Raw genomic sequence first — 14003 nt, 5'->3', positions numbered from 1 at the left:
TTTAAACAGGGCTATCATATCACCTCTTAACCATCTCTTCTCCAGGCTAAACACCCGCAGCGGAAGTGAGTCCCAAACTCAGGTCCTCCAGGTTTTTGTGGGGGACTTCATCTCTCAGAAGCCTCAGCCATCTTGCCCAATGATTTGGAAGTGTGGGAGCTGAAGTCCCAAATGTACCTGGAAGGCCAGACTTTGGGAATCACAGGCCTATATAACGTAGTATCAGTATGTAGAGAGGCCTTGTAGCACCTTTAAGACTAAGGTCCCAAACACACTGCGGAGATAATCCAGTTTGAGACCACTTTAACTGGCTTTTCCCAGTGCTAGGGAATGCTGGGAACTGTAGTTTGTTGTGGCACCAGAGTTCTCTGACAGAGAAAGGCTCAATAATAATAATAATAATAATAATAATAATTTGTTTTATTTATGTACCGCTATTCCAAAGATCATAGCGGTGAACAGCAAGTAAGGTAATTAGCAAGTAAGCTAATTTGCCCCCAACAGTATGGGTACTCCTTTTAGCAACCTCGGAAGGATGCAAGCCTGAGTCGAGCTTGGGCCCTTTTGCTGGTCTTGAACTCGCAACCTTGTGGTCTTGAGTGAATGGCTGCAGTACAGGCATTTAACCACTGCGCCACCAGGGCTCCAAAAGTTTCCCCTCCTTGTTCTCTGAAGCTGAGAGCATGTGACTCTTAGTGGGTTTTCATTGGATTCGAACTCATGACTTCAAGATCCAAAGTCCAACGCTCTAACCACTACGCTATGGTGGCGGCAATGTCTCACAAAACTACAGTTCCCAGGATTCCTTAGCACTGAGCGAGGGAAGTTAGAGCAGTCTCAAACCGGATTGTTTCTGCAGTGTGTTTTGGGCCATATGACTCTGGAGATCAGGGTTAAACTCCCTGCTCCAGCATGAAAATCCAATGGGTGACATTGGACAGGTTACGCTCTCAGCCTCAGAAGGATGGCGAACCCTCTCCGAAGAAACTTGCCAAGGAAACCTTGCGACAGGATGGCCTTAGGAGGGTCGCCATCAGTTAAAAAGCATGACTTGGAGGCTGTAAAATAGAATGAGATGAAATAGTTATATCTCGCCTCTCTATCAAAGATTAAACATACAACACAGACAGAAAAAGGAGCGGCATCATCGCACTGCACTCTTATAGCTCTGCTATTCCACTCTGACTGCTCTGTTGCATTTTGGGGTTTGTAGTCCAGTGAGGCCTGAGAGCTCTCTGGCTGAGAATTCTAAATGCCCCCTCCTTAAACTACAAATCCCAGAATGCAACAGAGCAGTGAAAGTGGAATAGCCGCGCTATGAGAGTGTAGTCCCTCACGCGCCTTACGCATTAACCCCTTAACCACCAACGCCTTCGCTTCGTCTTAATGTAACCGAGCGTTCCGTCGCTGAGGAGTTTTGGCTCCTCGGGCTCCCGTAGCCATGGTGGCGCCATGAGCAGCCAAGAGGGAGCGGGAGGGAAGAGAAGAGACACGCTTCTGTGGGGCTCCTTTGGACTCCGTAGTTCGAATTCCCTTTGGCGTGAATGCCTTTAAGTCAGAACGCAGAGCAGGGCCGGGGCGAGGCTCGGGGGGCCGGGAGCGGTGGGCGCGCTTTGTTGCCTCAGGGGCTGTGGGACTACATTTCCCGTGATGCCTTTCGAAGACAGCCGCCTCTCACTTCCTGGCTACGGAGGATGCAGGGAAGCGGAGGAGGGCGACAGTGAGGGGCTGGGACCCCGCTTGACAGCGCTCTCGCAAGGGTAGGCCTGGCTTTGCATCGGGGGAGCGATTGGGTCTGATGACCAGGCACGTCCTCCTTTTCCCGGACGCGTCCTCCATCCCAGCCTTCCTGTCCAGGAGGAATCCCAAACGTCCTCCATTTCAAGCACGACTAAGGAGCGTGGGTTTTGTCTTTCTAGGAGTGCTTTGGCAGCGTCCTCCATTTTGCGCTGCCTGGTTGTCCTCCTTTGCAGGGAGGGAGGAGGGCACCTGGCAGCTTTCCTTCGGCCGTGTCCTCCATGTTTGTTTCTTCTTCACTGTTTTACCTTTTCCAGTGCCATGTGGAGCATCACTCACTAAGAAGCATGCATTGACAGCGACGTCGGTCTTGTTAGTTTTTATTCGGTCATGCCCTCCATTTTTGTCGATTGCCCTACATTTGGGGGGGGTCCTTGTCCTCTTTTGCAGTGAGGACATTGGTCACTCTGGTAAGCAAGCAGCAGAGCCTCTCTGAGGGAGAAGGCCGAATGCCTCACAAAAGCACAGTTCTCAGAATTCCCTGGCATTGATCCAGGGCACTTAAAGCGGCCTCAAACTGGAGTATGTCTGCAGTGTGTTTGGGACCTTAGTAGACCTCAAGTTGATCATGAGTCAGCAATCTGATGCAGCAGCCAAGAAAACCAATGCGATTCTAGGTTGCATCAATAGGATTATAGTGTCTAGATCAAAGGAAGTGATAGTTCCTCTGCATTCTGCTCTGGTCAGGCCCCACCTGGAATATTGTGTCCAGTTCTGGGCACCACAGTTCAAAAAGGATGTGGAGAAACTGGAGCGTGTCTAAAGGAGGGTGACTAAAATGGTGAAGGGTCTAGAAACCATGACCTGTGAGGAACGACTTAGGGAGCTGGGGATGTTTAGCCTGGAGAAGAGAAGGTTAAGAGGTGATATGATAGCCCTGTTTAAATATTTGAGGGGATGTCATATTGAGGAGAGAGCAAGCTTGTTTTCTGCTGCTCCAGAGAACAGGATCCGGGAATGTTAACCCTGAGGGTTAAGAGGGGACATAGTAGCCATGTTTAAATATTTGGAGGGATTTCATATTGAAGAGGGTAGAGGCTTGTTTTCCACAGCTTCAGAGACTAGGATCTGGAGCAATGGATTCAAACTACAGGAAAAGAGATTCCACCTAAATCTTCCTGATGGTCAAACCTGTTCAACAGTGGACTATGCTGCCTCAGAGTGCAGTGGGATCTCCTCCTTTGGAGGTTTTCAAGCAAAGGCTGGATGGCCATCTGTTGGCGGAATGATCATAGAATCATAGTTGGAAGAGACCTCGAGGGCCACCCAGTCCAACCTCATTCTGCCATGCAGGAACTCTCAATCAAAGCATCCCCGACAGATGGCCATCCAGCCTCTGTTAAAAAACCTCTAAGGAAGAAGACTCCACTACACTCCAAGGGAGTGTGTTCCACTGTCGATCAGCCCTTACTGTCAGGAAGTTCATCCTAATGTTGAGGTGGAATCTCTTTTCCTGGAGCTTGTATCCATTGCTTCCAGTCCTAGTTTCTGGAGCAGCAGAAAACAAGCTAGCTCCCTGGGTTTATGGCTTGCTTTGTGTCCTGGGTGATCACCCAGGAGGTGGTCTGTTTGTCATTATTGAACAGCTGTTTCAGATCAAGTACTTTGTGTACACTGAACAGGCCTACCATCCAAGACTTGTGTTTAAAAATTGTTTCTGTACAGGATGCTTTGAAAATAGTTGATAATTCATTCTAGTAGCTTAATTAGGATCTGTGGTAGTCCATGGGTATTCTGCAACTTTGGCCCCATACAGACAGGCCAAAATAAAGCTGCTTCAGGTCACTTTGGAGGTATGCTGTTTAAGTTATGTATTAGGACTGGAGCGTGGCTTTGGCACGGCTTCCGGACTCAGGACGCATGCATCATTTAAACAGCATGCCTCCAAAGTGACCCGAAGCAGCTTTATTTTGGCCTGTCTGTATGAGGCCTTGCTTTTCAGGCTCTGTTCTCTAGCAGATTGTTCAGTCTGGCCTTGGTCCAAAACACCCTGCAGAAATAATCCAATTTGAGACCGCTTTACCTGCTCTGGTTCAATGCTAGGGGATTCTAGAAACTGTAGTTTTGTGAGACATTTAGCCTTCTCTGTCAGAGAACTCTTGTGCCACAGCAAACTGCAGTTCCCAGCCAGGGCAGTTATAGCAGTCTCAAACTGGATTATTTCTGCAGTGTGTTTTGGAACCTTGTCATTGTTTTTCTACACTTGATTGAGTGAGATAGGTATTGTTTTCGGAATATGTAATTAAATCCTTAAGGTCTGTGTACCTGGCTGGGCATGGGGAGTGTTCAGCCCACCAGAGGTGCATACCACACCATTGGCCATACTGGTTATTCAAGTGCAAAAATATTTCATAGAATCATGGATTTAGAGAGGGCCATCAGATCCAACCTTTTGCCATATAGGAATGCACAACTGGATTAAAGTACATATACGACTAGATCACAAAAGTTAAAGGTTAGAGATGGCAGATTGTGTAGCGTGTTCTGAGAAGCATGTGGATGCTACTGCTCAGTGAAGTGCTCAGAGACTGTTTCTTAAATGGCAATAGCAAATATGCAAACATTTAAAGATCATTTGCCTTCTTTTCAGATGAACAGAACAAAAATTGATGAGGAAGAATATTGGCACAGTTCCAAATGTAAAGCCTTCACTTTTGATGATGAAGAAGATGAGCTCTTCCAGGTACAGTTTAAACAAGCTGATTAAACACCATGCACATCTTTATTATTGATTAATTTTTTTATATCCTGCCCTATATCAAAACATCTCAAGGTGGCTTACAAATAACATTAAAGCAAGTGGACAATCAAAATAATTTAAGTAAGCTAAAATATGTGTTCCTGTCAAGAAACTTATGGGAAAGAAAAATCTTCGCACAGCATAATTCTTTTATATCTTGTGTTTATGGATACTGTATCAGTTATTGCTGTGGTGTGCCACTACATATATCTGGCACAGAACTGGAATAACAAGTAATCTTCATTCATTAAAAGCACATCTTTCTAATTTTTATGGTTATAAATATATGCTTGAAAGTTAGTTTGGTTTTGCAAGATTCAAAATTTCAGTGTCATGCAAAGTTTTCTTTCCCTATGTCATAGCATCCATTAGTCCCTACTCCAAAGACTCTTTTACTCTTTTGTTACTACTATCAAAATACATTTTGCCAAATATTTGAAAAACTGAAAAAAATCTGTACCAAGTTAAAACATTGCAATAGGATTCTAGGACACATCTCGTATCTTATTTGAAACATGGTACAAATTTGATCTGTGACTTTTCCCCAACATTTTCATCTGACAGATATTTTCTGACATTAATTGTGCATACTGTAATTTGTGATTTCTGTAGTTTAGGTAACAAAGATGTCACCTCAGATTATTTTAGTTTGTATACAAGTACCAAATGCATCTATACCTAGGTCATAGGCTGTTTAGAAAAAAGTCTTCATTTGATTAAACAGGGCTTGATATTGTTCTAAACTTAGTTCTGTTCATAGTTGAAGGAGTCCAAGCGAGCAGTGAACAGCCTCCGAGATATTGTAGATGATGATGATCTTGAGAAGATCACCTGGAGTGGAGAGCCTGTAGGCAGTAAGTGAAGTAGAACCAGAAATGGGCTTGTGGGGAGCATGTAAAATTTTTTTCTTTACATCTGAATGGATGTTACTGTTTTGGCAAGATTGTGCAAGACTAAATCTGAATGGATTCTGTATTGCTGCAACCATTTATGTGTGGACTATTGTCTATGACTTGTAGAAATATATTTCTGATTCAGAGGTTGTAGACATCTGAGAGAGCACATTCCATTTTTATCTGCTACCTGTCTACCATTTGTGGAACAATTTGCCATCTACTGCTTGTGGAAATCATTTTACTGCAACAGAGGCCATCAGGACCAGAGGAAGCACATGGACATAGTTTTGGATATACAGGCGGGTTACAAACCGCCATAAAGTACGCGCTCTGCGCGTACTAGGGTTAGAAAGGGCCGTATTAGGGTTAGGAAGGTTCTTACCTTCCTGACGGCCCTTCCTCCCAGTACGCGCAGAGCGCGTACTTTTTTGCGGTGCCCATCCACATGGGCGCCGCCATGCTGACGTACTGGACGCTGTGCGTTCAGACGTGTCGCGGCGGAAGTGACGTCGCGAGGGCGCACTCCACCCCTCGCGGCGCCACTTCCCGTTCAAAAAAGGAGCGGCATTTCGCTGCTCCTTTTTTGCTGCGCAGGGAAGCCTCGCGGTCTGACAGCTGGGGCTTCCCTGCGCAGCGAATGGCGGCGGCGGGAAAACGGCCCCTTGAGGGCCGTTTGTAACCCGCCATAGTTCCCTATAGCTCTTTGAATTGTGTACAGTCCGTCCTCGCCTTACGCAGGGGATCCGTTCCGGATCCCTCTGCGTAAGGCGAATTCCGCCTATGCTCGAGCCCCATTGGAAACAATGGGGCTCATGCGCGGCGGCGTGGGCGCGCGTGGGGCGCAACGGGCGCGTGCACCCATTCAATTGAATGGGACGCGCTGCCCCTTCCACCCCACGCGCGCCCTGCGGCTTGAGCGCGTATGCTCAAGGCCGCGTATGGCGCGCCCGCATATGGCGCGGGCGCGGGCGCACTGTATTCTGTGTTTTGCAGTATTATTGCAATGTGGTTACTACATATAAATATATGATCATTGTATATATGTTAGAGTTGTGGTTTTATTCCTTTGGTAGATTGTTGTGATATAGTTCATTACATTGTCAGTTTCTCCCTGCTATTCTTTCTGAGATAGGTCAGATCAATAGAAAGTCCCAGGGTCATCCTGAGAGTATCATGGCTCAGTGGGAAATAGAAACTGTCCCAAGTCTTAGACCAACATTATAATTATTGTACCGTACTGGCTGCCCCATTGCACTGGCTATTTGGAGTAGGTCAGCAAGGATTTTCAGTTCCCAGGTGTTTAATAGCAGCAACAACAAAATGACTCCTTTGCTTCAGTCATTAACTGAATTATTATTTTGCTTTTGATCTTGGCTCATCTTAATATCATGAAATAGCATCCATTTTTGCTTTTAGTAACTGGTTAGTAAAAAAGAATGTTCCATTTCTGCCTCAGGCATTGTTCTAGCTCAGTTAGAGATAGCTCCATAAATAAGCATTACTGCTTCTCAGGTGCTTGCAACAACTTCACTGCATTTGATACCAGTTGACGTAAGGAAATGCCTACGTAGTTTTCTAAGTTAGTAGAAACTATTTATACAGAGCTAATGTTATTGCCATGCTGGCTGTGGATGACAGTATTTGCAGTCTGACACATCTGGAAAGTATGAGGTTGGGAAAGACTGCAAATATTCCTAATCTGAGTTCTTTGTTTTCCAAATATATTAGTTTATTCCAAAAATGATAGGTATTTTAAATAGCAAATTTATATTAAGGTGGTCTTGTATGATGGTGTTATGTATAAAAGTAGGAACAAAGGAAGTAGGCTCAAGATAGTAAGTAATTGATATTCCAGAACAAAAATGTCTTTCTGCTCTTGAATGTTAAAGATGTTGTCCTTGGTAAGAAAATTGATCAAAATTGTTCTATCTTTCTCCATAGGCATTTCCTGGTCCATCAAAGAGACTGTCTCCAGCAGCACTAATAGCTCTGAGGGGAGAGATGTGAGTCTACAAAAGGGCTCATCGGGATTTCCCAAGCAAGCCTCCTCTTACTCACTGAGCAGCTTTTTCAAAGGTGGGAGGCTGTTCATTAGAAGCTTAGTAGACAGCCTTTTCCCTAAAACTATTTATTTAGTTATTTTATACCCTGCCTTTCTCTCAGGATGGGAAGCAAGGTAGCTTACAACATTTGAAGATGAAAGTTTACCTAAAACACTTACTTTACAAAAGTTAAAAATAGTTTAGAATACAATGGGCCTGCCGTATGGGTGGGCAAGCTATTTGTGGACTCAAGCATCTGCAGATCACTCTTCCCTATTGTCAGTGCTGGTGCATGTATGCAGCTGTGCCACTGTGGTCATGCACACATTGCTGTTAATTGACTGTAATGGGGCTTGAACATCTACATTTTTTCTCATCCGTGGGGGTGTGTGTGGAACTGAACCCTGTGAATGGGAAAGATAAACTGTTCATTTAAAACATAATTTAAAAAATACAAGAGAAAAAACAGATCACACCCTTTTAAACACTGTACTATTATATTATTAAATTAAACTGTGCAGAAGAGAATCTTTGCCTTGGCTTCAGTTTTGCAAAGAGACTCTTCCCTTTCTAGAATGCTTCATCTTCTGTGTACCTGACAAGGGATCAGTTCAGGGGTGAGCAGGCTTCATGATTGTGCTTTGTAATTTTTTTGGTTTTTAACTAGCACTCCTGAGATACTCGAGCCAGAGCAAACTGCAAAATGGTGGTTTCAGAGTTAACTAGTACACTCATCCCTCCATATTTGCAGATTTGATATTTTTGGATTTGATTATTCACAGATTTGATTAATATGTTCTCTCCAGGAATATCTAGGTCCTCCAGTGCAACTCTATGGTCAACTTTAACCAAAAGTTGCACTGAAAGACCTAGAGATTCCTAGAGAGAATACTTTACTAGGCTTTGTAACTCTTCCAGTGCAGTTCTATGGTCAGTGTCTGTCGGACGTTGACCACAGAGTTGCACTGGAGGACCTAGAGATTCCTAGAGATGTGTCCTCTCGGGTAAAAACATGGTGTTTTTGTTATTTGCTGTTTTTCCATATTCACGGGAGTCTTGTGCCCCTAACCCTAGCGAATATGGAAGGACACATGTACATTCAGTAATCCTGGAGTGGCAGGATGTGACCCATGGGCTACATGTAACCTCTCCATTTTCGCAAACACAGATCCCAGCTTCGCAAGGGTTCCTTGATTCATTACAGCTGCAGTGAGAGAAGGAAAAACCACAGTTTACCTTTTAAGACAGTCTTTCATTCCACTGAAATGGGGCACATATTCTCCACAAACTTTGTTTAGAAGCAGATTTATACCTTTTCCCAGACATGCTTTTTAGCTTTTGAACAAGGTACATGGGGAGCATACAGCTCTGCTAATAAATAAATAAAATATATAGGAGTACAAATGTACATCTACTACACAAGAAGGATCTGAATATAAAACTCAAACTGAAGGAGGCTACCAGAACTGCAAAATTGTGGTCAAAGATAACCAACAAGCATTCACATCTAATAATAGAGAAATATTAAGGCTGACATGTACCCTATACATTCAACTATAAGTTGACCTCATGTAAGTGAAGGGCAAGTTTGGGGTCAAAATTATAGATATTTATATGACCCAAGGATAGGTTGAGGGTAAAACCTAGGGGCATGTAATAAAGGATGTAAAAGATGAAGCAAAGGAAAATGATGCCAAAGGGCTTACAAAATTCTGGCAGGCATAATTGTTTCTGCTCACCCTAAAGGCTCGATGGATGATGTCATGGCATATTATTTTTTTATTAGTTACATTTTTATTACCATTCCTTCACTGAACACAAAGCAGCATATTTGGCTCTCTTCAAGCATACTTTATCCTCAAAATAAAACCTATGAAGTACATCAGGTTAAGAGAGATTGAGTGGCCCAAGATGGCTCAGTAATGACTAGGACCTGGATCTCCCAGTCCAGCACTCTTATTTTTTATTTATTTATTGTATATATATACTGCTCTTTAGAAATGCTCTCAGAGTGGTTTACAAATTGCTAATTAGACAGTTCCCTGCCCTCAGGCTTACAGTCTAAATCTATACCCTCTACATCACACTGGCACTCTCCCTGCAGAACTTTGATGAGAACATTTTCTGAGTCTGATCTAGTAATAACCAAGCTTTGTGGTAAAATACTCTACATTTTCTTGAGAGAACAGGGGAGCTTGCAGCTGTTCAATTTTCATACCTGTAGTCTGTACCCATTCTCAAATCTGTAGTTTATTCTCCAGTGTTTCTTTTTCTTTTGTTTCAGGAAGGAACAAGCATGGGAGTTTTCAGTCACTTTCGGATGGTAAGGTTTTTGTTATTATTTTTTTTGTCCCTACTTTTCATGAATGGAGGGATATTTCTTATGCTGTGTAGTGAAAATTGACTCCACCTTCTTCATCTCCTTATCTAACAGAGCAATCCTATATATGGCCCTACAGAGGTGGACCCTCTTGAGTTCAGTATGACATGTCTATATAGGATTATGACACAAATTGAGAAAGCTAGTTTTACAGTATGCTGCCATGAGCTTTAGCTACAGGATGCGATATAAATTTTTAAATAAATTTTTAAGAAATAGAATTCCAACATATCAATATATCACATTTTCCCTACAAATTGTGTCCTCAGAAGATTGCTTCTGCTATTTTCTTTTTATAATAATAATAATAATAATAATAATAATAATAATAATAATAATAATAATAATTTATTTATAGCCCGCCCAATCACAAGGAATCCAGGCAGGTTACAAGAGTAAAAATAAAGATAATAAAATAAAATACAATAAATAAATAAATAAATAAAATACAATAAAATTAAAGAGAGCATAATCGGAAGAAGGAACGGTATGTTTGGTTCTGGTTGGAACATTTTTTCTTTCTTTGGTGTGGTTATTCTTTTAATACTATCTATTTTCAAAAGTGATTTTCAGCTGTCTGGTGCACCAAAATGGCATGGAAGGAAGGAGAGAAATATATTAAATAAAATTCTGTCCTTTCTATTTCAGCTCTTACAGACACGAGTTTTAAAAATTATGCCCCAGAACTGCGCAGACCAAAAGCAGATTACAAGGTAGGTGTATTTTGGAGAGCTTCATTTAAGGACAAAATTATGTGGTGCAGAACATTCGACTTGACTTATCAATCCTTGTTCTTGACTGGATGCTCACTTCATTGCTGCTTGTCAAAGGACTGTATAGTGGCTGTTTGTAAAATGTCCCAAAGCCTTCTCTGAAAAGAGACTACAGTTGAACACACTGACACTCAACTTCTGACTAAATATGCATAAGATTGTTCTGTAAGTCTATGGTGGAGTACAGGATGCTTGCAATACAATCCTGTGGATTTTTACTTTTAAAATCTGTTCTGTGGAGCTTAATCCCAAGTAAGTACAGTACACACAGGATTTGTCCTTTGAAGGTTAAATACCCTTTCTACCTTTCAGAGGGCTTGGGAGGCTTTTTATTAGGTAGAAAAGACAAGAAGTAATACATACTTCAGTCATTTTTTTTCTTTGAGACTTTCACCTTCTGGACCTTGCTTGATGTATCATGGCTTAGTGAAATTCATTTGGTCAAAGTGTGAAAGAATGAAGAAGGCCATCTCAGCTGTGGCACCCATTATAGGGAATGATCTCCCCAATGAGAAACAGTGGCTACCCACTTTGGAAAATTTTCTCTGCCAACTACAGGCCTGTTGATTCACTCCAGTGTTTTCCTGATGGTTTTGTCATCTGTCCTGTGGTTTTAGCAAAATATTTTATTATTGTTTGAATTGGTATTTGTTGTTGTTCACTTTGTTATTTTTTTAAAATGAAAGATGATACAGAAACAATCTTAGATAAAGATAAAGTGAATATGATATGTTAATTTTTCCAATATACATAATGGCTGAATTCATGTGGACACATGTAGCAAAAGTAAGACAGAATTTCAGAGAACATGTGTTGATAATGTGTGCAGACTGATTGCCTCCGCTTGGCTTTTTCTACTAATGGGAGAAACAACACTAACTAGGAACTGAAAGATTAATGTTTATCTTTGAAATGAAGCATGTAGCCTGTCATTTTCATACAAGTTAAAAATCTTCAGCAAGAACAAACCCTGGTTTATTGTTCTGTTTTGTAAGAGCCAGCAAACTGACAGGAAGAGAATCAGCTCATTTTAAGTGTGCTAGAGGAGAATTCTACAATGGACTGACACAAACAAATAGATCTGAGAGCAAATCAAGTCTGAACTTTCACTAGATGCCAAAAGGACTAAATTGAGGCTATCATATTTTGAACATATCAGTGAGACAATATGACCCATTGGAAAAGACAATAAAGCTATTTAAAGTGTAGTGTTTGAGTTTTGGAGGCCAACTTAATGGCAAATACCATCAATAAGAGCCAAGGCCTCTGGTTCAAATATAACACTGAACTTTCAGTTCCTCATTACTTCAGCAGCCACTCATTCGAGAAGGAGCTAAGTGGGACCTGTTGGGCTGCACAGGTGAATGCATAAGTCACAGAAATTAAGCCAGGATTCTCTGGAATTCTGGAAATATTTATGCAAGTGAACAAAGCTCATTGGAAAGCTCATTATAGGGACTTACATCAACCAGGAACTAGATCAGAGATGGCTAACCTTTGCTTTAGGGTAGATTGTACTCACTTCACCCACACCATCAGAGATATAGTTCTTCATCTCCTGAGTATTTATTCTCTCAAGCATACATCTCTTTTCCACAAAGCTTTCTCAGATCTACATTTCCAAGCTGTTGCTGATATTATGTTGTATTCCTGGATTAGCACACCTTTGCATGTACAGTTAAAGTATCCTAGGAGTTATTTGGTATGATGCAAGCCATGTCACCCCTTCTTTACTCCCTCTCCCAGACATCTCACCTGGCACATGGCAAGGACAGGATTTTTCAAAATACTGGAGGTTTTACAGGAATCTTATGGTTATCGTATCCTTTTATTTCAGGATTACAACAGTGACTGGAGCCCTAGAGACACAGTAAGACGGCTACAAAGGGGGAAGGTAAGTAGTATTCATCCATGTTTCTGAAAGGGTTAGTTCTTCTGTATTTCAGAGCTAGAGAACCTTTCCAGATGGAATTGAGCTTTATTTCCCAGAGTAGATGTAGGGACAGATTTGGCATCTGGGCTTGTGGAGGGTCTTGTCCTTCCAGCAATGTATTTGTGTAAGATATGGGCTGCTGCCATCACACTGCAGAATTAATGCAATTTTAATACTGCTTTAACTGTTGTGGCTCCATCCTGTGCAATTCTGGGATTTGTATTTTATTGTGACACCAGAGCTCTATGACAGAGAAGGCGAAATATCTTACAAAACTACATATCCTAGAATTCCATAGCATTGAGCCATGACAGTTAAAGCAGTATCAAACTGCATTAATTCTGCAGTGTAAATGCAGCTGTAGAGGCTGTCTATTGGCCACTAAAGGCTGCCTCCCAGAGCTTGTGAGAAGGCTGTATTGTTTGTAGCTTGTTGATGATGCATCTGACTGGTCAGACCTGGGAACTGTAGGTGACAACTTGGGGTGTCCTGTCATTTTGTGTTTTTGATCTGTCTTGTATACGGTTCCTGGGTAGTATTCTTGCTGTGCTGATTTGTTTTTTCACCTCCTTAGATGGGTATTGTAGTTTGAGAAATGCCTGTTTTATATCCATGAGTCTCTGTCTTGAACAGGGTCTGAACAGGTGTCATTGTATCGGAGGGCTTGGCTGTAAACAATAGATTTGGTAGTGTGTTCTCAGTGGAAACTGGAGGCATGTAAAGTATGTGTAGTGATCAGTGGGTTTTCAATAGTGTGACACTTAAAAATATATTGTGCAGTTGCAAGTGGTGTCAAGAAAGTGAATTTGTTGCATGGATTGCTCCAGGCTCAGTTTGATGGTAGGGTGGAAGTTGTTGAAATTCTGGTGATTGCTTTCTGTATATCCAAATAATACAGATGCCACCAAGAAACCAGAGGTAGAAGAGAGGTTTCTGGATACATGGGCTGAGGAAGTGTTCCAGGTCAGACATGAAGATGTCTGCATACTGTGGTGGTATGCAGGTGCCCATGGCAATGCCACTGTCTTTGAGGTACATATTATTCCCCAAAATGAAGTAGTTATGAGTGAGTATGAAGTGGCAGAGTTTGATGGCCAGGTCTGGTGTGATCTCATTCAGGATAGCATTCTTGATGGCTTGTAGTACAACCTGGTGTACAATGCTGGTGTATAAGGATTCCGCATCCATAGTGGCTAGGATAGTCTTCTCTGGATGGTTCTGGATAGATTTCCTCAGGAAATCAGTTGCATCCTTTAGGTAGCTTGGAGTGTTGATGGCATATGGTCTGAGAACCGAGTCCATATATCTAGATATGTAGTTCCATCAAATATTCATCAGTAAGCATCTTCAGAGAGGATTCTATAAAATGTTGTATGCTTTCAAGTCATTTCCAACTTATGGTGACTCTAAGGCAAACCTATCACAAGATTTTCTTGGCAAAA

General features: G+C 42.0%; 1 protein-coding gene across 1 annotated transcript in view; it reads left to right on the top strand.

The window, feature by feature from the left end:
- Window positions 1-1357: 1357 nt before the first annotated feature.
- Window positions 1358-14003, top strand: part of VIPAS39 (VPS33B interacting protein, apical-basolateral polarity regulator, spe-39 homolog) — a 29131-nt gene continuing 16485 nt past the window's right edge. The window contains exons 1-7 of the mRNA XM_042442444.1: window positions 1358-1760; window positions 4388-4480; window positions 5298-5391; window positions 7375-7509; window positions 9760-9798; window positions 10504-10568; window positions 12466-12522. Coding sequence (XP_042298378.1) covers window positions 4388-4480; window positions 5298-5391; window positions 7375-7509; window positions 9760-9798; window positions 10504-10568; window positions 12466-12522 — 483 coding nt within the window. The 5' untranslated portion in view covers window positions 1358-1760. The remainder of the gene's footprint in view (window positions 1761-4387; window positions 4481-5297; window positions 5392-7374; window positions 7510-9759; window positions 9799-10503; window positions 10569-12465; window positions 12523-14003) is intronic.

This window comes from Sceloporus undulatus, chromosome 1, assembly GCF_019175285.1.
Source record: "Sceloporus undulatus isolate JIND9_A2432 ecotype Alabama chromosome 1, SceUnd_v1.1, whole genome shotgun sequence".
Classification (NCBI taxonomy): Eukaryota; Metazoa; Chordata; class Lepidosauria; order Squamata; family Phrynosomatidae; genus Sceloporus; species Sceloporus undulatus.
Note: the sequence above shows the minus strand (reverse complement) of the source record. Positions and strands in the feature narration are given on the sequence as shown.